General features: G+C 42.4%; 3 protein-coding genes across 4 annotated transcripts; all 3 read left to right on the top strand.

Moving 5' to 3' along the window:
• Positions 1-1,097: 1,097 nt before the first annotated feature.
• LOC136518024 (cleavage stimulation factor subunit 50-like) lies at positions 1,098-6,507 on the top strand. The gene is made up of 13 exons (XM_066511676.1): positions 1,098-1,471; positions 1,546-1,649; positions 1,756-1,825; positions 2,038-2,121; positions 2,204-2,290; positions 2,697-2,767; positions 2,928-2,979; positions 3,072-3,129; positions 4,475-4,569; positions 4,678-4,832; positions 5,330-5,438; positions 5,692-5,748; positions 5,830-6,507. The coding sequence occupies exons 1-13, from the start codon at positions 1,295-1,297 to the stop codon at positions 5,983-5,985; spliced, it is 1,275 nt and encodes a 424-aa protein (XP_066367773.1). The 5' UTR covers positions 1,098-1,294; the 3' UTR covers positions 5,986-6,507.
• Positions 6,508-6,576: 69 nt separating this feature from the next.
• On the top strand, positions 6,577-17,464 carry LOC136517982 (serine/threonine-protein kinase 1-like). Of its 2 annotated transcripts, XM_066511641.1 has the most exons (18): positions 6,596-7,663; positions 7,774-7,862; positions 8,070-8,177; positions 8,313-8,420; positions 8,520-8,610; positions 8,725-8,777; positions 9,751-9,813; positions 10,234-10,278; positions 10,384-10,419; positions 10,672-10,727; positions 14,470-14,551; positions 14,659-14,775; positions 14,858-14,960; positions 15,552-15,702; positions 15,814-16,048; positions 16,186-16,386; positions 16,484-16,569; positions 16,671-17,464. In XM_066511641.1, the coding sequence occupies exons 1-18, from the start codon at positions 6,694-6,696 to the stop codon at positions 16,768-16,770; spliced, it is 2,694 nt and encodes an 897-aa protein (XP_066367738.1). In that variant the 5' UTR covers positions 6,596-6,693; the 3' UTR covers positions 16,771-17,464. The 2 variants fall into 2 exon arrangements, with proteins under 2 accessions (XP_066367742.1, XP_066367738.1); XM_066511645.1 differs by lacking the exons at positions 16,484-16,569; positions 16,671-17,464 and having other exon boundaries at positions 6,577-7,663; positions 15,814-16,104; positions 16,186-16,382.
• Positions 17,465-19,635: 2,171 nt separating this feature from the next.
• On the top strand, positions 19,636-20,725 carry LOC136536140 (uncharacterized). The gene is made up of 3 exons (XM_066528534.1): positions 19,636-19,659; positions 19,755-20,092; positions 20,191-20,725. The coding sequence occupies exons 1-3, from the start codon at positions 19,636-19,638 to the stop codon at positions 20,723-20,725; spliced, it is 897 nt and encodes a 298-aa protein (XP_066384631.1).
• The last annotated feature ends 995 nt before the right edge of the window (positions 20,726-21,720 follow it).

Raw genomic sequence — 21,720 nt, 5'->3', positions numbered from 1 at the left:
GGTTAAAGTTTAGCATTTAAGGATCCAAATAGATGGACTAGTGGTTGGTCTAACAATTAGCCAAAGCCTTCAACTAGTTATTACTCTCTCCATCCCAAATTGGAAGTCATTCCAAGAATCTTGGAGAGTCAAAGTTTTTCAAGTTTGACCAAATTTATATAACAAAATAATAATATTTATCATACCAAGTAAGTATTATTAGATTCTTCATTAGTTATATTTTCATATTATACCTATTTGATGTCATCAATCTTTTGTTTCTCTCTATAATTTTAGTCAAACTTGAAAAAATTTGACTCTCCAAGATTCTTGGAATGACTTACAATTTGGGATGGAGGGAGTAGTTTACTAGTCTATAGAACCTAACTAGTTGAACTAATCACTGGTCCTAGTTCATTCAAACAGACCCTTAATTTGGTGCTCGAACTATACTCAAATGGGCGTTCATTTACGCGTTTAGTATGGTGCTCAAACTACACTCAAACGAGCGTTCAGGTGAGCGAAGTCGCTGATTTTGGAAAATGGGTTTGCGATTGCGATGGAGGCAACAAACGTATTTTCTTCAAATCAAAATAAGATCACTTCTCCTATATTTTAGGATAAATGTTTTAGCGCTATATAAGTTTCACATGAGAAATATAAAATTTGTAATTTCTTCAAAGCCATCCATTTTAAATTCTTCTTTTATTGGGATTTTCCACTATAAATATTGGCTCTGTTCGCATGAGGTTATTCAAAACTACTCCCTCCATCCCAAATTGTAAGTCATTCCAAGAATCTTAGAGAGTCAAAGCTTCTCAAGTTTGACCAAAATTATAAAAAAAATTACAAAGATTTATGACATTAAATATGTATACTATAAAAATATAATTAACAAAGAATCTATTGGTACTTAGTTGGTATCATAAATGTTATTATCTTATTATATAAACTTGGTCAAACTTGAGATGCTTTGACTCTCCAAGATTCTTGGAATGACTTACAATTTGGGATGGAGGGAGTACTTTTTAGTTATGGAACAATATTTTTCTTTAATAATATTTTAGCATAAGTATTAATATAAACCAAATTTTAGCATAGCGAACAGGCTGACTGTCGTTTCCTGAGACGTTGCCCGGGATCCACGTGTAAGAGGATCGACATCTTTTTTTTTTTTTACAACAGGATCGACATCCTTGAATACTCGAAGAAAGGACAGGAGCTTGCTAGTCTTCTTCAGCTTCCGTCCAGTCACAACTGAATCCGCCGCCATCCAAGGATTTGTTCGGCCTTCGGAGGGTGGCGAATCGAAGCAATGAACGAGGCGGTGCAGGAGGTGAAGCTGCTGCGGCAGGTGAACGCGCTCATCGTGGCGCACCTCCGTAGCCAGAACCTCGGGCAGGCCGCAGCAGCCGTCGCCGCCGCCACCATGACCCCCATCTCCGCCGCGGAATCCGTCCCCGCCAATCAACTCCTACGTCTCGTGGCCAAGGTTCCCCCACTCTCCCCTTCCTCCTGCCTAGGATTTGTTCTGTACGGGCCTAAACCCTCACTGTTGGTTCGCAGGGCCTCGCGGCGGAGCGCGGAGGAGGAGCCGCCGCTTCCGCATTCGACTCTGCCGGGTTCGGTGGGGTGGTGCAGCCGCTCGGCTCCAGTGCCATGGATTTCAGGTAAACCCCAACCTTGCGCGCCCGTGGCGTTGCCTAGTGGCAGTGTTTTTTCTGGTGCTGAACCGTGATTGGTGAGGAGTGTTGACGCCGGTGCTGTGCTGTGCAGTATGCAGGATGTCAAGGGCTCATCCAAGAGCTTCCCCAAGCACGAGGTGAAGCATGTCTCTGACCATAAGGTGCGTATGATTCCAATTTTCCCTTGCTAATTTATCACTTGAAACAACTTTTGTGTCAGTCTCCTGCTTATCTGGATATTTACTACTATTCTTGCACATTTTGCACTTGTCACAGTACCATGATTATGTATATAACTTGAGATTGACCCAGCCATATATTTTACTGATGTTCATTGGCTTATTATCAAGTTACCATTGTACTTTTTCTGTAGAGCGCTGCCCGGTGCGCGAAATTTAGTCCTGATGGAAAGTATTTTGCAACTGGGAGTGCTGATACGTCCATTAAGTTTTTTGAGGTAAACTTGTCGAGTGCTAGGTGGGCTTGTGCTGTTTTGTACTTAGTTGCAACTTGCAACTCACTATTGCTCTCTCTTGCAGGTTGCTAAAATTAAGCAGACTATGGTAGGGGACTCCAAAGATGGTCCTGCCAGGCCTGTGATTCGCACATTTTATGATCACACACAGGTGAGCATGTATTGTTCATATATGCCAGTTTATTTACTGTTCAAGGTCATGAGACTCTTTTCAACACTTCCACAAGATTGCTCCTGAGTTAGGTCTCCTGCAGTATTTTTTTCCTTGAATATGCGGAGAGCTGCATATCATTGCATTATATAAAGACTGAAATGCATGGGTAGATCAAATCCACCTGCCACCACACTTATATACACATGCTCAACTCACATTTAGCACACTGGATGCACACCTAGCACATGCAGTTTATAGTTAGATATTTGCTTACTGAGCTGTTTGGAGCATTGACATGGTATTCAATTTTTTAGTAAACAACTCCATTTTTCACTAGTTGCTTACTTTATTTTCCATCGCTCGAATTTCCACTGTGCTCATAAATATGATTGATTTCTTGCAGGCCATCAATGGTCTGGATTTTCATCCTGAGAGTCCAATACTGATATCAGCTGCAAAAGACAATACAATAAAGTATGCTTATCCTTAATGTCTACACTCCTTTCTGTTAAATTGTCTATTTGAAATGCTCATACTGGGATTAAGCATGATTCTTATTTTTTAGGATTTTTTTTTGTGGTATTAATTGCTATCTGTGTTATTGTTTTGTACATGAAAAAAAATTGCTCAACAGATTCTTTGATTTCTCAAAAACCAATGCGAGGAAAGCGTTCAGAGTTATTCAGGTTGTAAATTCTAGCAACCTAATCTATCTATATATCATGTAAAATGGTGTGTTCATTGCATTTAACCAGGCTCAATTGTTAATGCTTGGCAGGATACTCATAATGTTAGATCTGTATGTTTTCATCCTTGTGGGGATTACCTTTTAGCAGGTACTATGATCTTTTCACTAAATTTAAATTTAATTTCTACTTCTGCTGTTATTAACTGATTCTTGATTTCTGACATCATTTTGTTTTGCTCTGATTTTTATGCATTATAAGTTGTTAACATGCTTTCAGTTGTTATCTGTAAAGTAATTTAATTATTTCACCAAAACAATTTGATATTCAGGCCCATGAATTTGGATTTCGTTCCTGGATCAGCAGTTCCTATCTCTTGGGCATTTGAAAAATACTGCAAGCATATCTTATGGAATTTTCTTCTTTCTTACAACAACAACAACAACAAAGCCTTTAAGTACCAAACAAGTTGGGTAGGCTAGAGTTGAAACCCAGCAGAAGCAATCAAGGTTCAGGCACGTGAATAGCTATTTTCCAAGCACTCCTATCTAAGGCTAAGTCTTTGGGTATATTCCATCCTTTCAAGTCTCCTTTTATTGCCTCTACCCAAGTCAACTTCGGTCTTCCTTTGCCTCTCTTCACGTTACTATCTTGGCTTAGGATTCCACTACGCACCGGTGCCTCTGGAGGTCTCCGTTGGACATGTCCAAACCATCTCAACCGGTGTTGGACAAGCTTTTCTTCAATTGGTGCTACCCCTAATCTATCCCGTATATCATCGTTCCGAACTTGATCCCTTCTTGTATGACCGCAAATCCAACGCAACATACGCATTTCCGCGACACTTATCTGTTGAACATGTCGTCTTTTCGCAACATTCTGCACCATACAACATAGCAAGTCTAATCGCCGTCCTATAAAACTTGTCTTTTAGCTTCTGTGGTACCCTTTTGTCACATAGGACACCAGATGCTTGCCGCCACTTCATCCACCTTGCTTTGATTCTATGGCTAACATCTTCATCAATATCTCCGTCTCTCTGTAGCATTGATCCTAAATATCGAAAGGTATCCTTCCTAGGCACTACTTGACCTTCCAAACTAATATCTTCCTCCTCCCGAGTAGTAGTGCCGAAGTCACATCTCATATACTCAGTTTTCGTTCTACTGAGTCTAAAACCTTTGGACTCCAAAGTCTCCCGCCATAACTCCAGTTTCTGATTCACTCCTGTCCGACTTTCATCAACTAGCACTACATCGTCCGCGAAAAGCATACACCAAGGGATGTCCCCTTGTATGTCCCTTGTGACCTCATCCATCACTAAGGCAAACAGATAAGGGCTCAAAATAACTCATTTTTCATCCACATATGTATTTTTTTTTCTTATAGTCAAATATTTTCATCCACATATGTATTTTTTTTAAAAAAAATAACTCATTTTTCATATATTGATGAATATCGTGGAAGCAAGTGACACTGATAAAGTTATTTGCAGGGACTGATCACCCAGTTGCTCATTTATATGATATAAATACTTTTACATGCTACTTATCAGCAAATGCACAGGATTCTAGTTCTCCCATTAACCAGGTAGCTTCTCTCTTTCCTTCTGATTCACAAGCATTATATTGCATTGGTTATATTCTCATCAAAGGTTAATTTTACTCCGCTAGCCGTGCTTACTGATGTCGCTGCCAGGTACGCTACTCTTGTACTGGGAGCTTGTATGTTACTGCTTCTAAAGATGGTTCTTTGCGCATTTGGGATGGAGTATCTGCTGAATGTGTTCGACCTATTGTTGGAGCACATGGATCCGCAGAAGCTACTAGCGCAATTTTCACCAAAGATGAGAGGTAAGCGAGCTACCAGTCTGTCTAAGGTGCTCTTCCCTCAAGATAAGATCCAGTTATTGTTTGGTTTGAAGAACAGAGAGACAGGCATATGCTGTATGTTTGACTCAAGACAGTAACTACCTCAAACCCTGTTTGGAATGTGAGAATCTTGTAGTAATTCTGAATGATTTGTAGCATGTCCTGGTGAATTTCCTGTGTTTCAGACAGGTCTTAACTTTATCACACGAATAGCAACTAACAGCTCTTTCTCCTTTGCCCTAATGTTTCACCACTAAACAACTAACCTGCCTATAAGCACTTTTGAGACTTCTTCTGAAAGGCCTAGTGTTTATGTGGTTATATACAGTGTGAATGCACTTGCATATAAGATTGATCTAAAGAATCTGATGTAGTGCACTTTGACTACCTGAACTACATGTTTAGATAATGTTCATGGATTTGATAAAACCCGCACTGTATTTTGGTTATCTGTTATGAAGTTTACTGTATTCTTTCAGGTACGTCCTATCTTGTGGGAAAGATTCTTGTGTCAAGTTATGGGAAGTTGGCACTGGACGACTTGTGAAGCAATATGAAGGAGCCATTCGCAGACAATTTCGTTGTCAGGTTAGTTTTTTTCTGATTTAAATTTACTCGTGTGTCATATATACACGATTTTTGCTGTACCGGGGAATCTGAGACCCAGATTCCGTTTTTTTTTTGTGTGTCAATGCATACACAGTGTGAAATAATTTAGGAAACAAAATATTGCAATATTTTTAATTCGACAATAGGCTGGTTTGAGCTTGCAGCTAAGGATAACAACATACCTAACTTTGCTATGATAAACAATATGATAATAACTGTTCTTACTATCCAGGCTGTCTTCAATGAAACCGAGGAATACGTGCTATCAGTTGATGAACAAAACAATGAGGTACATTCCAATTTGAGAACAGTATATGTATTTGTATTTCAGCAGGGAAATATAGCTTAACTATGATACTTCACTCTTCAGGTTGTCGTCTGGGATGCACTTACTGCTGAAAAGGTTGCAAGATTGCCCTCTGGCAGCACTGGTGCTCCTAGATGGCTCGACCACTCCCCAGTTGAGCCAGTTTTTGTTATTTGTGGAAACGATAGATCGATCAGATTCTGGAAACAAACCGTATAACTTGTAGATTCAACCATTCAAATAAAAAGTTTGTTTTCAGCATTACTGTTTCAGGAGGAATGTGCTTATGTAACTTTAGTTGTATATGGGAGAAATTTGCATACTCGATTTATTGACCTAGTAGCAAACCCTAAAGAGATATTTTTTTGGCTCTGCATAGCAGATGACAGTTATATGAACCCTTGACAGGATTCTTATTGATCAGCCCTTTCTCGATGATTTGCTATTTTTATTACATTGTGGATTGCGGAATATATTTCTTCTTCGAATATAATGATGATCTCGCCCTACCACATGTGTGATAGGGTATATGGTAATAAAAGTTCTACAACAGTATTGCATTTCAGTTTGTTTGTTTCTTTTCAAAATGATCTCGGGTGCTAAGGCTAGTCTTAATGGGAGTTTCATGGCTCTGTTTCCAAGACAAACAGTGTAAATAAGTTTCATCCCCATGCATGAAACCATTTTCATCTCTTTCTTTATTTAAACTATGCCACATTAGCTTATTTAATGTGCATGAAATTTCTATGAAATTCTCATTGAGACTGGTCTATGTGCAATTGAGAGGAGAAAAAAAAGAGAAGTTCTTAATTTCCTAGTTTCCTTTTCGAGGACAAGCTGTCTGTGGGTGACTGGGTGTGGCCGTGTGGGCCTAGCGGGAAGGAAGAATTTGACCGGATTTTCTATGTCACGTGGGCCTAGAATGGGATGGCCCATCCGAGCCCGACCCATATTTGCCAGATTCGAGTGAACTGGCTCCAACTAAACAATTTTCCCCATTTGCCATTCCCGACGAGCACCTTCACCATCTCCTCCCACCTCGCGTGGCACGCCATGGCTTTCTCCCCGCGCTCGCCGTGGTCGCGTACCAAGAGAACCGACGTCTACTCAACCTTCGTCGTCCACGGCGATGACGACGAAGACGACGCCCGCGGCAGCAGGGGCGGCAGGGGCCCCTCCACGCGGGCGGAGGAAGACGAGGAGGAAGACCCCTCCTCGCTGCCTCCGCTTCTCCAGCGGCTCCCCAAGGACTTCGGCGGCCCCTCCTTTGACGACGACGAGGACCCCTACTCCTCCGACCCCGACGATGCTTCCCTCTCCGCTACGGTGGTCTTCAAGAGCGGCGCCCCGGCCTCCGCTCGATCTCCGTTCCTGGATCTGCGGCGCTCCAGCCCCCGCGCTACCGATGACGACCCATACTCTACCTTCGTCGTCCACTCCACTGCACGCTCGGGGGGAACCTCCTCCAGCCCTCGTGGGTCCGCCTCCGGCACATTCATCCGTCGCTCGGGGGGCTCGTCCAGCCCTCACGAGTCCGTCTCTGGCACATTCATCCGCCGGACCAGCAGCCCGTCGAGCCCCCGGGAGTCGGTCTCCGACACATTCATCCGCCGACCAGGGAGCCCGTCGAGCCCCCGCGGGTCGTTCTCTGGCACCTTCATTCGCCACACCAGCGGGGGTTCCAGTTCCCATGAATCTGCTTCTGGCGGCGGCGGGGGTTTCGGGTCTTCTTTCTGGAGTCCAGCGGTGGAGCAGACGGAGGAGCTCCGGCAACCGTCGCCTCTGATGCAGCAACAACAACAGCAGCATTCAAGGCGGAAACCATCAGTGAGCTCGGCACCAGACAGTGTTACCAGAGAGGATCCTTCCACCAAGTACGAGCTGCTCCATGAGCTTGGTGCGACTCTTGCTCTGGAATTATTGTTTCATTAGTTCTATATGTCTACTTGTAGAATGGCTGAAGCTTTGAGCTGTTTTGCGAAATGCAAAATTCAATTGGGGATGCAGGGAAAGGTTCGTATGGTGCAGTGTACAAAGCAAGGGATCTCAGAACGCAGGAGCTTGTGGCTGTCAAGATTATCTCATTAACAGAAGGGGTTAGTTTCTAACTTTCTATGACAAAGTTCTGTGAATATTCTGAAAGGCCACCCAAGACATATCTTATTTGGCAACCATATTGCTTTTGTTGTGAGCATTTTGTTTGCATGGGCTTAATTGTGAGAGAATCTCATAAATGTGGTTGCTGTCTGTTTTCTGAGTCCTTGCATTTTTCCAAAATATAAGTATGTATCTCTGGTTTTCAGGAAGAAGGATATGAAGACATACGGGGAGAAATTGAGATGCTCCAGCAATGTAGCCATCCAAACGTTGTCCGCTACTTTGGAAGCTACCAAGGAGAGGACTACCTATGGGTACAATCAAATAGCCTGATAGTATCCATTTTATTAATATTAAGAAATAACAAAAGTATTCTATCATTGTGAGATTTCTCTACTTGTCAAGTCATTTAACATGGGCTTGATGCAAATGCGATTCTCAACTTACAGATAGTTATGGAGTACTGTGGTGGTGGAAGTGTTGCCGACTTGATAGGCATCACAGAGGAGCCTCTTGATGAATCCCAAATAGCTTATATATGTAGAGAAGCACTAAAGGTTCTAACACAGTTGCATCAGATTTGAAGTATTTGCTGCCTTGTGGGCAACTAAATGTCTTTGGATATTGAACTTTTGCGTGTTTATTTTCTTCTCCAGGGCCTTGCTTACCTGCACTCCATTTTTAAAGTTCATAGAGATATTAAGGGTGGCAACATTCTTCTAACTGAGCAAGGCGAGGTGAAGTTGGGTAAGCGCATTTGTTTTCTTCAAAAATTTTAGTTTACATTCTTAGCACTCTTATTTCTGCATGTCCTGACTCTGTGGTCGGCATGCTGTGTCACCACAACAATGTGCAAAACAGGTGATTTTGGTGTAGCTGCCCAGCTGACAAGAACTATGTCAAAGCGCAACACGGTATTCTAAACAGTGTTTGTTTTGCCATTCAAATCCATAGTTCAAGAAACTTCACATCGATGTAACAAACAAAATGAAGTGGCGATGAAACTTGTCCATGCCAGTTTACCATAAGCGGCCCCATTTGTGCTTGTGCATAGTTCTTCAATATGATGGTACTTTTATGGGAACTTGAAGCAAGTTTGTATTGGAAAATGATTGCTGTGAAGTCCTAACTATTTCTTTTAAGTGTCATACTGCATTATGTTCTATTAGGTTTAAAATTAAAAATAAGAAAGTATATATTTGTTATCTAGTGAAGGGCGGGCCTGGTGCAAGCGGTAGAGTCTTACCGCCTGTGACCGGAAGGTCCCGGGTTCGAGTCGCGGTCTCCTCGCATTGCACAGGCGAGGGTAAGGCTTGCCACTGACACCCTTCCCCAGACCCCGCACAGAGCGGGAGCTCTCTGCACTGGGTACGCCCTTTATATATTTGTTATCTAGTATGTCTCGCCTAATTCCTTGGCATTTCTTCCGTTCTTTGAAACCCATACTGGTGGACCCAGTCGAAGTGGTTCCTGTACAAATACTCTCTGCACTGCTTCTTGATGGTATCCATTGCTTTTCTACACGCACACACAAACAGACGCTTCTAAATACATATACTGACTTGTCGTATTGGCATGCAGCCATGCATTGAGACCAAATCCATCATGACCGCACAACACAAATCTCACCATACATGTATACAGTGTCTTGGATTTTTCTGTTGTTGGGGCGCTAATATGTACTTCAATCAAAATGCAAGGATAAAACTGTCCCAATTTTACAGTAAAATAACTGTATCATTGTGAAACAGACTGTCAGCATCGCTCTCTAAGCTCAGTCTGTATGGCTTTTACCAAATAAAAATAGTGCAATGGTTTTTGGAAAGAATAAAGATTTTAGTGGCACACTAATTTCCATAATTTGACCCTTCATGTTTATGCTTTCAGTTCATTGGTACTCCACATTGGATGGCACCAGAGGTCATTCAAGAAAGTCGTTATGATGGAAAGGTATCATGCTATCATCTCTACAGTGTACAGCTACGGAATTGTTCATTTTAGCAGCTTTTGTGGATGTTGCCATTTTTGCTCTAAAGACTTGGTAGCCGTAAATTTATGATCGGGTTTTCAGTGAGCAGGATTTCTTTAATATTTTGTTTCTTTGGGTGTGGAATGTCTTTACATATGGCAGAACAAGGTTGCACGTAAAGTCATAAAAGCCAGTAAATAATTGTTATGGAACCCCTGCCAGTGCCAAAACATGTTATTTCTTTTCCTTGTCTCTTGATGGTTCCTCAAGCAAAAAAAATTACCTACTACTAAGCCTCCAAAACAAGTCTACTGGTTGCAATGTTGAGAAAATCATTTTGGCAGTTGAATTCTTTCTTTAGTTTGTCTTACCAAAACATGTGTTCTTGTTTTCTGCACCAGGTAGATGTTTGGGCATTAGGTGTATCTGCAATTGAGATGGCAGAGGTAGACATTGTTCTTTGCTTCTTTCTTTTGTGACTGTACACTTTTGTTTTTAATTTTGTGTCGTCACAATGCATTTTAATATTTATTTTGTATCTCTGACTGTAGGGCATGCCACCAAGATCCACTGTGCATCCAATGAGAGTAAGCGATGCTTCTCAATGCCTGTTAGTATCTGCAGTTAATGAGGCTAATAGGCTATAACAGAATAAAAAAAGCTGCTCTATCTTTGGTGCACTGTACTTTTTATCTCTTTACTTTCTTTCTGATGCATTTGCTTCTTTACTTTGCCTTGGTAAATATTTGGTATACATATCAATATATTGTTTCATCTTCATTTAGCTTGAATGCTTGATAGACCGACTAATGTCTCTCTTCCCACTTCCCTTATCTCAGGTTATCTTCATGATATCTAGTGAACCAGCACCAATGCTGGAGGATAAGGAGAAATGGTAAGTGGTTTCTAGTAACCATGCAATTGTTTTGCTTATTTTGAATAGTGGATGGTCTCATCAGATCTAATATTTGCAATATCAGATTTTTAAGTGCCTAGACATAGGGATCTGGCCAAGGTTTCTTTTGACCTGCAACGAAATCAATATAAATACTATAAACAACTATTGAAACTAAAGGCACTCATCCAAACAAAGCCATTACTGGGATTGAAAACTGAGGATTTAATCAGTTAGTTGTCAGTACTATTTTCCCAGTATACTCCTTTCTATTTGTGTGGATTTGGGGCATATTGTAGCTTGAAGATATAGTAAATACTAAATAGTATAGAAAGTGAAAAAACTAATGAGCAGAAATAAATGCTGCCTTTCTATTAATTGAGTTCTTGTGCTATCTCCATCCTCTTGTGATTGGCTTCTACAATCGACCGAACCTTTTACCTATGATCAGAGTATTTATGTTGCCTGCTTAAATTTACCTTGTTGGTCAGAATTGTATGAGAGAGTAGCTAATTCTAGGTACAGCTTGATGGAAGTTCCAGCTAGTTATTTTTTTTTCTCGGGCTACGCAGGAGAGCTGCATGTCACTTCATTAATTAAGAGAGAAAAAAGAGTACAAGAGCGAGGCGAAAACAGCCCCACCTAAACCTGGTTATATACAAAACCCACACCACTGACTATAGAACACGACGAAGGGAGATCAAACCGCCAACCGGAAACTATAAGGTTCTGTGGCAATCAACCTTAGGACCATGTCCTGGAGGTTAGAAGCACTTGCCATGCACCAAGAGCTACATTCATCAGCAACCTTTTGTAGAAGGCTCTGAATATCAGGAGAAAGTCCCTAAACACACAGACACCCTAAATTTCCATACTTTCCAGGCCACCAAAACAATTAAGGGAATTCAGCCCCTTGCGTATCTCCTTAGGTGTATTTCTAATGGTGTTTCCCCACCATCTGAAGAAACGAGTTGCATGGATCAGAGGTGTCAAAGCCGCCATGGAAAGTTTGTGAAAAAATGAAGTGTAAACACAGGAGACAAGGATGTGCTGGATTGTCTCCTCAGCCTGATCACAAATAGGGCAAGCAGGATGGTGGGGCAGCCCACGCTTGGCGAGGCGATCAGCCATCCAACACCAATTATTGATGGCTAACCAAAGGAAGAATTTCCATTTGAGAGGGCCCCAGCTTTTTCAAATCCTTTTCCAGGGACCAAATGTGACAGTCATACAGCTCTTTTTATAATTGCTCAGTGTTTGGTTTAAGAAGCTGCCAAATTTTGTCCTTCGCTTTAAGATTTCATAGGCTTTGAAAACATCAGTCTCGACATATATGAAACACCATATTCAGGACCCCTAACTTATCTAGAGCATAAATATCTTTTCTGAAAGAGGGAATTGCACAACTATTGGCTACTAAATTTGTTTTTAACATTTTGCTTAGACACGTATGTCTTTGTCATGACACTGGTGTGTGTGTTGGAACTCTCTTAATGCAATGATACAGCTCTCCTGCACAACAACAACAACAACAACAAAGCCTTTAAGTCCCAAACAAGTTGGGGTAGGCTAGAGTTGAAACCCAACAGAAACAATCAAGGTTCAGGCACGTGAATAGCTGTCTTCCAAGCATTCCTATCTAAGGCTAAGTCTTTGGGTATATTCCATCCTTTCAAGTCTCCTTTTATTGCCTCTACCCAAGTCAACTTCGGTCTTCCTCTGCCTCTCTTCACGTTACTATCCTGACTTAGGATTCCACTACGCACCGGTGCATCTGGAGGTCTCCGTTGCACATGTCTAAACCATCTCAACCGGTGTTGGACAAGCTTTTCTTCAATTGGCGCTACCCCTAATCTCTCACGTATATCATCGTTCCGAACTCGATCCCTTCTTGTATGCCCACAAATCCAACGCAACATACGCATTTCCGCGATACTTAGCTGTTGAATATGTCGTCTTTTCGTAGGCCAACATTCTGCACCATACAACATAGCAGGTCTAATCGCCGTCCTATAAAACTTGCCTTTTAGCTTCTGTGGTACCCTTTTGTCACATAGGACACCAGACGCTTGCCGCCACTTCATCCACCCTGCTTTGATTCTATGGCTAACATCTTCATCAATATCTCCGTCCCTCTGTAGCATTGATCCTAAATATCGAAAGGTATCCATCCTAGGCACTACTTGACCTTCCAAACTAACATCTTCCTCCTTCCGAGTAGTAGTGCCGAAGTCACATCTCATATACTCAGTTTTAGTTCTACTAAGTCTAAAACCTTTGGACTCCAAAGTCTCCCGCCATAACTCCAGTTTCTGATTCACTCCTGTCCGGCTTTCATCAACTAGCACTACATCGTCCGCGAAAAGCATACACCAAGGGATGTCCCCTTGTATGTCCCTTGTGACCTCATCCATCACTAAAGCAAACAAATAAGGGCTCAAAGCTGACCCTTGATGTAGTCCTATCCTAATCGGGAAGTCATCCGTGTCTCCATCACTTGTTCGAACTTTAGTCACAACATTGTTGTACATGTCCTTAATGAGCCCGACGTACTTCGTTGGGACTTTATGTTTGTCCAAAGCCCACCACATAACATTCCTTGGTATTTTATCATAAGCCTTCTCCAAGTCAATAAAAACCATGTGTAGGTCCTTCTTTTTCTCCCTATACCGCTCCATAACTTGTCTTATTAAGAAAATGGCTTCCATGGTTGACCTTCCGGGCATGAAACCAAATTGGTTCATAGAGACCCGCGTTATTGCTCTCAAGCGATGCTCGATAACTCTCTCCCATAGCTTCATAGTATGGCTCATCAACTTAATTCCCCGGTAATTTGTACAACTTTGAATATCCCCTTTATTCTTGTAGATCGGTACCAATATACTTCTCCTCCACTCATCAGGCATCTTGTTTGATCGAAAAATATGGTTGAACAACTTGGTCAACCATACTACAGCTATGTCCCCGAGGCATCTCCACACCTCGATTGGGATACCATCCGGTCCCATCGCCTTACCTCCTTTCATCCTTTTCAACGCCTCTCTGACCTCAGATTCTTGGATTCTCCGTACAAAGCGCCTATTGGTGTCATCAAAAGAGTCATCCAACTGAAAGGTTGTGTCCATATTCTCACCATTGAACAATTTGTCAAAATACTCTTGCCATCGATGTCGGATCTCATCCTCCTTTACCAAGAGATGCTCCCTTTCATCCTTAATGCACTTAACTTGGTTGAAGTCCCGTGTCTTTCTCTCACGAACCCTAGCCATCCTATAAATGTCCTTCTCTCCTTCCTTCGTACTCAAATATTGGTAAAGATCCTCGTACGCTCTACCCTTTGCCACACTTACAGCTCGCTTTGCAGTCTTCTTTGCCACCTTGTACTTCTCTATGTTGTCTACACTCCTGTCATGGTACAAGCGTCTATAGCATTCTTTCTTCTCCTTAATAGCCCTTTGGACTTCCTCGTTCCACCACCAAGTGTCTTTAGCCTCGCGTCCCCTTCCTTTGGTTACTCCACACACCTCTGAAGCTACCTTCCGAATGTTGGTTGCCATCTTGTCCCACATATTGTTTATGTCGTCTTCTTCCTTCCAAGAGCCCTCTTTGATAACCCTTTCCCTAAATACCTCTGACGTCTCCCCTTTCAGTTTCCACCACTTTGTTCTTTCAATCTTATTGAGAAGTGCAATAGAAGTTTTAAGCATGAGTTGGCCTAAGTTCTTGTTATCCTGACCTTCAGGTCTCTACTCTTCCATGATTTTATTGCAAAGTGTCTAACAAAAGATCCAAGACTTCGGCCTGCTGCAAGTGAGATGGTGAAGGTACTTAATTTTTTTCTCAAAGATGACGTTTATGGTGCATTTTCGTGATCTCTTATTTACATATGTACTTGTCATTGTTTCTGTTTTCTTCCAAATTCCCTCTGCAGCACAAATTTATTGAGAAGTGCAATAGTGGAGCTTCAAAAATGTTGGCGAAGATCAAGGAAGCGAAGAAGATTAGAGCCACACTTGCTGTGCAAAATGAACTGTCTGACCCTGACAACGTATGCCACATAGTTGTTACTGTTATGTGTGGGTTGGTTATGCTATTTCACTCGACATTAATATTTACTTTGGTATCTGCAGACAATGCAAGATGTGCCTGTTCGAATAAATGAAGACTATGGGGAAACTGTTCCTACAAATTCTCAGCAACACATGAATGGGACATATAATGATTGTCAGGCAGGTAAATTTCCTTTTTGTGAGTTCTTTGTTTAACTAATACACGAGTCTTTGCATTCCTTTTGAATGCCACCAATACATGTAAGATTAAAACTGCCTTTTCTTCTGAGTCTTTTGTCTAGCAACTGTGATGTCAACTCAATATTACATATTTCTATGGCTTGCTCATAACACTTTGTATGGATTTTATTCAAATAGCTACTTAGGAGTTTTTATGGATATCTTGGTTGGCAGGTTATCCTGTTGTTCCTTGAATGGGACGCTTCTAAATATAGTGCTGTTTCATACTGACTCTGATCCCTTATATAAGTCCATTAGGACATCAATAGAGTCTCCAATATGGCACTTTGACTAACAATATTTATAGAAATCTATATTATGAAGTATTTTTTACAATCAATCTATTAGCATCAGTCTTATGTTGTATCTATACTTTAAAAAAAAAATTACAAACTGATGGTCCAAGTTAAAAAGGTTTGACTTAGGAGTTAAGACAAACCTATATGGACTTATATTTGGGATCAGAGATAGTATGTTATTATGTTCTTGACTTTTGCTATTTGCTTTGAAACGGCTGTTATTATTTTCCATATAGGTGATTTTGGTACTATGATAGTTCATACTGAAGATGGTGACGAAGTGGCAGAATCACCCATTTTCCCAAGAACAGAGTTCATACCCGGCCTTGGTAGCATCAATTCTTTCACACATGATCCAAAGAGAGCGGAACTTATTTCAAGTTTTTGGTATGAGAAACATACATTTATCTTATTGTTTGTGTTTTCAGTCATACAAAGCAGCTTAATGTGAAGTTTTTATTTATCCCATCACAAATCTTATGCACAGTTTCTTGATAGGGCGGAGAACACAGGTGATAGTGATGCCAATAAAGATCGGGATTTAGATGATCGTCCTGACATACATGAATCAAAATCAATCCCACCTTTAACTGGAACAGTGAAGAAGCACATTGGTGCAGAAGGGACTATAAGACGCCATGATAATCAAGTTAATTTGTCACCAGGACTTGCAAACACAACAACTAAATTGAACAGCAGCCCGAGCCGTAAAGCGTTTTCGGTTCAGGATAAGGTATATGGTTCATGGTTTAGACATCAGCTATTTGTTCCCTTGTCTGAGGCTATAAGGTATTTTAGATTTAGCTATTGCATGCATTCCCCTTTGAGCCCCATGTCTAATTCGCCAGCATTTCTATGACTTCATTGTAGCTCTGGTCAATTTATGCTGCTGGCAACACTGTACCAATACCATTTCTTAAGGCAATCGACATTTCACCACTAGCTCTAGTATCAGAAAATGAAGCAGGAAATGGCCTGGCTGGGTCAAGTACAAATGATGCCTTGGAGGCAGTTAGGGAGCTGTTCAGTGGTGATGGGCAGGCAAAGAAAGGACGGAAAGGTCAAAACGAAGTATGTGGTAGATTCTTTTCTTTAGCTTTTGCAGAGTGACATAACTTTTAAAGCTTGCAGAGGGATACTTAGTCTAATACTGCATTTGGTGCATTAGGTCCCTCTTCCTCCAGGTGTGCACCACAGGCTGATGACAAGCCCCACACTGATGAACCTGGCCCAAGCGCTAGCGTATCATAAAACGTGAGTTCATTTGAGCTACTCTGTGCTGCTAGTGTTTTTATTTTCTCGCAATATGACTGAAGTAAATAGCTTTTCTCTGTTGTCGTCTTTAAATGTTTTAGGTGCTATGAGGACATGCCTCTACAAGATTCACAAGCGATGCAAGAGCAGCAGACGATACAAAATCTTTGTGATACACTTCGAACCATACTGAGGTTGTAGATCTGCAAGAGTGAAGGTTACAACCTTTGGAGTTCTGAAGCGCTGCATGGAGCCAAGGGTGAACATGGCTTCTCATGGTGGACACTGAACCTGCTCGGGGTGGAGACCCAAGGATCGAAGGATGGCATGACATGTGTGTACCGTGGAGCAGGCCTAATGACAACTGCATTTGAGCTTGTGGACGGCTGGACGCTTTGGTGACTGGAAGCTGATTGACACAGGGATTTCTGTGGGAAGTGGAAATTGCTCTCTGTTAATAGCCTCTAGGGGTTTCGGCGGTCGGTGTATGTAGACTGTGCATCGACATTTTGCTAATCAAATTTTGCGGCAGTAATGCCTATTGTAGTCTGGTTTTGTATCATTGACAATGCAATTGTCTTCCTCCAAACAAAGAGAAATAGTTAAGCAGAAATAAACAAAAAGTGATTTATGTTGGCTATTCGAAATCATGGGCGGCGTGACTTATGCTGCCATGGCCGCGTATTCCTTGTGCCTGGTCATTGTACGCCATGCTTCGTGTTGTTACAAGTGCCAGTTCTTTAGCGTGTGAATGGCGTGGTTCTTGTTAATGGTTGCTTAACGCCTGCCCCAGTTGAGGCCGGGAACATGGAAATATTCAGGCTGTTACTGAGCATCCATCTGGAGTTGCCAGGTACGCCATGTTCTGTGAACAAAACACGTTCCGCGTAGGCAAATTTTCTGCTTGTTGCTAGCCCAACCTGATGCTTCATACTTGGATAACCAGCGCAACCGCACAAGTATGCTGGATTTTGCTCGGAAATAACCAAATCCGGCGGGACAGCTGAAAGGTAGACGGGACAACCTGGGTCGGATGCGCATCCTACTAAACAACCGTGGCAGTGACTACTTACACTTTGCACCCAATACCCAATGCAGATGCCAAGTTGCCAAATTGCCAATCACCAAAATTTGGGGGAGAGGAGGGCCGGCCAGTGATGTGCATTTGTAGTGGTGCTACCTAATTAGGTATCCCTGAAGATAATAGTTGCATGGTTTGTTTGTGTCAGTACATTATGTGTCTTATTAGGTAAAAAAAAAAGGAGAGACAGACCCAGTGCCCAAGGCTCCCACATGAGTGTGGTCTGGAGAAGGAAAAAACCGAGGCAAGCCTTCCCCCGTAAATATGCGGAAAGACTGCTTCGAACCCATGACCTGGCGACTCAGTGAGAGCTCTCGCCACTGCATCAGGCCTGCCCTTCTATGTGTCTTATTAGGTATCCTCTTTAAAAAGAGTCTTTTACTTGTATGCCATTAAAAAAGATGGTCTAATCGTCTATGTCCCTAAAAAGTTCGATCTATCGTCAGTGTCCAAGCTCGAAAAACTTTTCTCTCTCACGCCATTCTGTCCGCCTTCTGTTTGATTTGCGCCGTTTGGCTGTCCTGACGAGTGGGGTCCGCTGTGGCAAATGACCTCAGTTGCCCCTTGCCGTTGGAATTAGAGGTGGAGGCCGTGTTGACCGGTATTGACCGCTCTCACTCTCCTCATCTGGCTCGACTCCTCCGCTCCCTCCTCTATCCCATCATCGAAACCCAAACCCTAGCAGCGATTGTGGGCGGTGGCGTCGGGCGACTGAGCGTCAGCGGGCTGCGGCGGCTGAGGGGAGACAAGAATCCCATCCCTGGTTGCGGCGGGGCATGGGATAGTGGAGCAAGGGAGGTACCGTGGGCAGCCCGGATTGGCGGCGCATGGCGGTGAACATGGCGGCGGCCGAGCGCCCTTCATGGTTTCGAGACGGGTGAGTTCCTCTTCTCCTTCGCTTGCTTGTTCGTGGTGATTATGGAGAGCTAGGATTGTTGTTGCTTGCTCTTGCTAGTTTGTTTCCCCCTTTGTGATTGTTGTTGTTCATCTATAGGATGGACCCAATTAGTAGCTACAATCTAGAGTTTCGGATTATTTCTGAAAATATGCGTGGGGGGAAGTGGTATGGCGTGAGTGAAGTTGTGGATGTTGATCGTGCAAACTACAGAAATGTGGTTAAAGGTATTGTGGATAAGTATCCTGGGCGCTATGGGGATACTTACAGTGTGTTTTACTGGTGCCATGACACAAAGATGAACATCCCCCTCACCAATGACCATGACTTAGTTGAAATGTTTGCCAAAAATAAAGCTTCCAAGTGTTGTTGGATGAGTTTAGCCTACTATAAACCCAACACTGTGCCTCCTGTCATCCCTTCTTGGGATCCAATTACTGAGCAATCTATTGAACCACCCATCACTCCTTCAATGGCCACTCCTTCCATTGCCACTCCTTCCATTGCCTGTCCTTCCAATGCACCTCCTAGCATTGCAGAATCAACCCAGACAAAGAGCACAGCATGTGCAGATGATGACATTCTGGCAAACCCAAACCCAAAGAATGAGCATATGGGTGTTGATGATGAAGGTTTGTACCTTGACCTTCCACCACCTCCAAAGCCACGGCAACCAACACCTCCAGAAGATCAGATCCAAACTGCCACCACTGAAAGGTGTCCAAGTCCAAAGCCAGCTGAATCTGAAACTGAGAGTGATAGTCCAAATCCAGCTGAATCTAAAACTGAGAGTGATGCTAGTTCAGGGTCTGATGATGAGTTTGATCCTAAAATGGACCCTGTTGAGGCAGATGAAATGGTTAAGGACCATGAGCCTGACTACATGGCACCTCTTGAGTATGACAAAAAGAACCCCCCCATGTGTGTTGGAAGCATGTATCCAGACATGTTTGAATTTAAGATGGCTTTAGCTACTCATGCTACAATAAAAGAGAATCGATATTTCATTCAGAAGAGTGATACAGGAAGGTACCGAGTGTACTGCCTCTAGAGGAATGAAGGTTGCCCTTGGAGAATCCATGCATCAACCATGAGTGATGGCAAAACAATTCAGGTGATTTCCTCTTCTAAGTTCTAATTGGTGCTTCCATTGTTATATATTCAAACTTGGTGTTTTCATTGATATTTGCATGTTGTTTTCATTGGCAGGTTAAGAAGAATCCATCTATCCATGAATGTCAGAGCCAGAAGAGGACTGGTGTTCCTGTAGGCTGCACCAAGTATTGGGTTTGTGAGAGAGTTATTGACTGGCTGAAAGAAGATGGGACTTTGGGTACTACTGAGTTGATTAAGAAACTCAAGGATCATTTCAAAGTGGAGATGCCCTACATGAGAGTGTACTATGGTAAGAACCTTGCTATGGACAAGCTTTATGGGCCATGGGACAAGAGTTTTGACAACTTGTACAGATTCAAGGCACAGATAGAGAGTGAGAGTCCTGGGTCAATGGTTGTGATTGATAACCACATAATAAACAACAAGCTCAGGTTCAACAGGCTTTTTTTTCAATGAAGGCTTGTGTTGATGGATTCCTTAGTGGTTGTAGGCCCTATTTAGCAATAGATAGCACTTTCTTGTATGGTAGGTTCAGGGGCCAGTTGTGCATAGCATGTGCAGTTGATGGGCACAACTGGATGTATCCGGTTGCTATAGGTGTCATAGATTCAGAAACCAATGAGAACTGGGTGTGGTTTATGGAGAGGCTGAAAGAAGCAATAGGCACCCCAGATGGTCTCTGCATAAGCACAGACTGTGGACAGGTAGTGATGCATGGGGTCAGTGAGGTTTTTCCAGAAGCAGAACATAGAGAGTGCATGTACCACCTTGTACAGAATTTTAAGAAGACATACAATGGTAAAATTTTTGATGATCATCTTTGGGCAGCTTCTTATTCTTGGTCTGAGTACTGGTTTGACATCCATTATAATGCAATGGCTAAAGCCAAACCAGAGGCTATGAAGTATCTGTTACAGACTCACAAGAAGTTGTGGACTAGGAGCCAGTACCTATTTGGCAGCAAGGTTGACTATGTAACAAACAACTTGGCAGAGTCCTTCAACAAGTGGATAAAGAAAGACAAAGGCAAGCACCTTGATGACTTGCTGGATACTTTTAGGTAGAAGTTGTTGATTAAATGGAATATGAGGAAAAAAGTTGCAAACAAGTTTGAAGGGAAGATCCTACCTCACATTATTAAGAAGTTGAGGGAGGATAGCTACAACTTAGACATTGATGTCATTACTGAAAGTGATGGAGTTGCAGAAGTATGTGCCAAGGGGAGCAGTGACAATGCATTCAGGTTTGTGGTGAACTTAAGACAGAGGACATGTGTATGCAGAGTGTGGCAAGGGACTGGATTACCTTGTAGGCATGCTATTGCCTACATCACCTCAATTCCAGGAGCAAAGCTAGAGGACTATGTAGATGATTGCTACTCAGTTGAGAAGTTCAGAGCTGCATATGGAGGTGTGATCCCATCCATTCCAGACAAGTCCATGTGGCCCAAAGCCACACATGGATTTTTTATGCACCCTCCTCTATTGAAGTCCACAGCTGGAAGAAGCAAGAACAGGCACAAAGGAGCACTAGAAGGAGGTAGCAGGAAGAAGATAAAGAGGCATGAGTGCCCTATATGTCATCAATTAGGGCACCACTGGTACACCTGCAAAAATGGTGATCCAGCAGACATAGCTGCAGTGGAACAACAAAGGTAAACATCATGACTTGTTTCATCAAGCTCTTTCATCACATTGTGATATTGGCTAATTTTTGCTTCATGTTGCCTGCAGGGGTCTCCCAAAGAAGAGGTAGAAGAAAGCAGCTTTAGCCAACACAGAGACAAGTATTGTTGTTGCTAGACAACCTGTTGGGGTGGTTTATCCACCAAATGAGGCTGTGGAGTTTGCAGTACCCCAGAAAAGGAAGAGGAAGACTTCATCTGCATCAAGTGTCAAGAAAAGCAAGGCCTCATCTACAAGTGCATCAGCTTCAACTGGCAGGTATGGTTGTATGCATCTTTTTCATTTGAGTGCTCTTTTTATTTCATCTTTTTCATTTCATTAGTACTACTTTGTGACTGTTTGTTTACTTCATGAAGGTCTGGAACTGGATCCAA

This window comes from Miscanthus floridulus, chromosome 2 (genome assembly GCF_019320115.1).
Source record: "Miscanthus floridulus cultivar M001 chromosome 2, ASM1932011v1, whole genome shotgun sequence".
Lineage (NCBI taxonomy): Eukaryota > Viridiplantae > Streptophyta > Magnoliopsida > Poales > Poaceae > Miscanthus > Miscanthus floridulus.
Note: the sequence above shows the minus strand (reverse complement) of the source record. Positions and strands in the feature narration are given on the sequence as shown.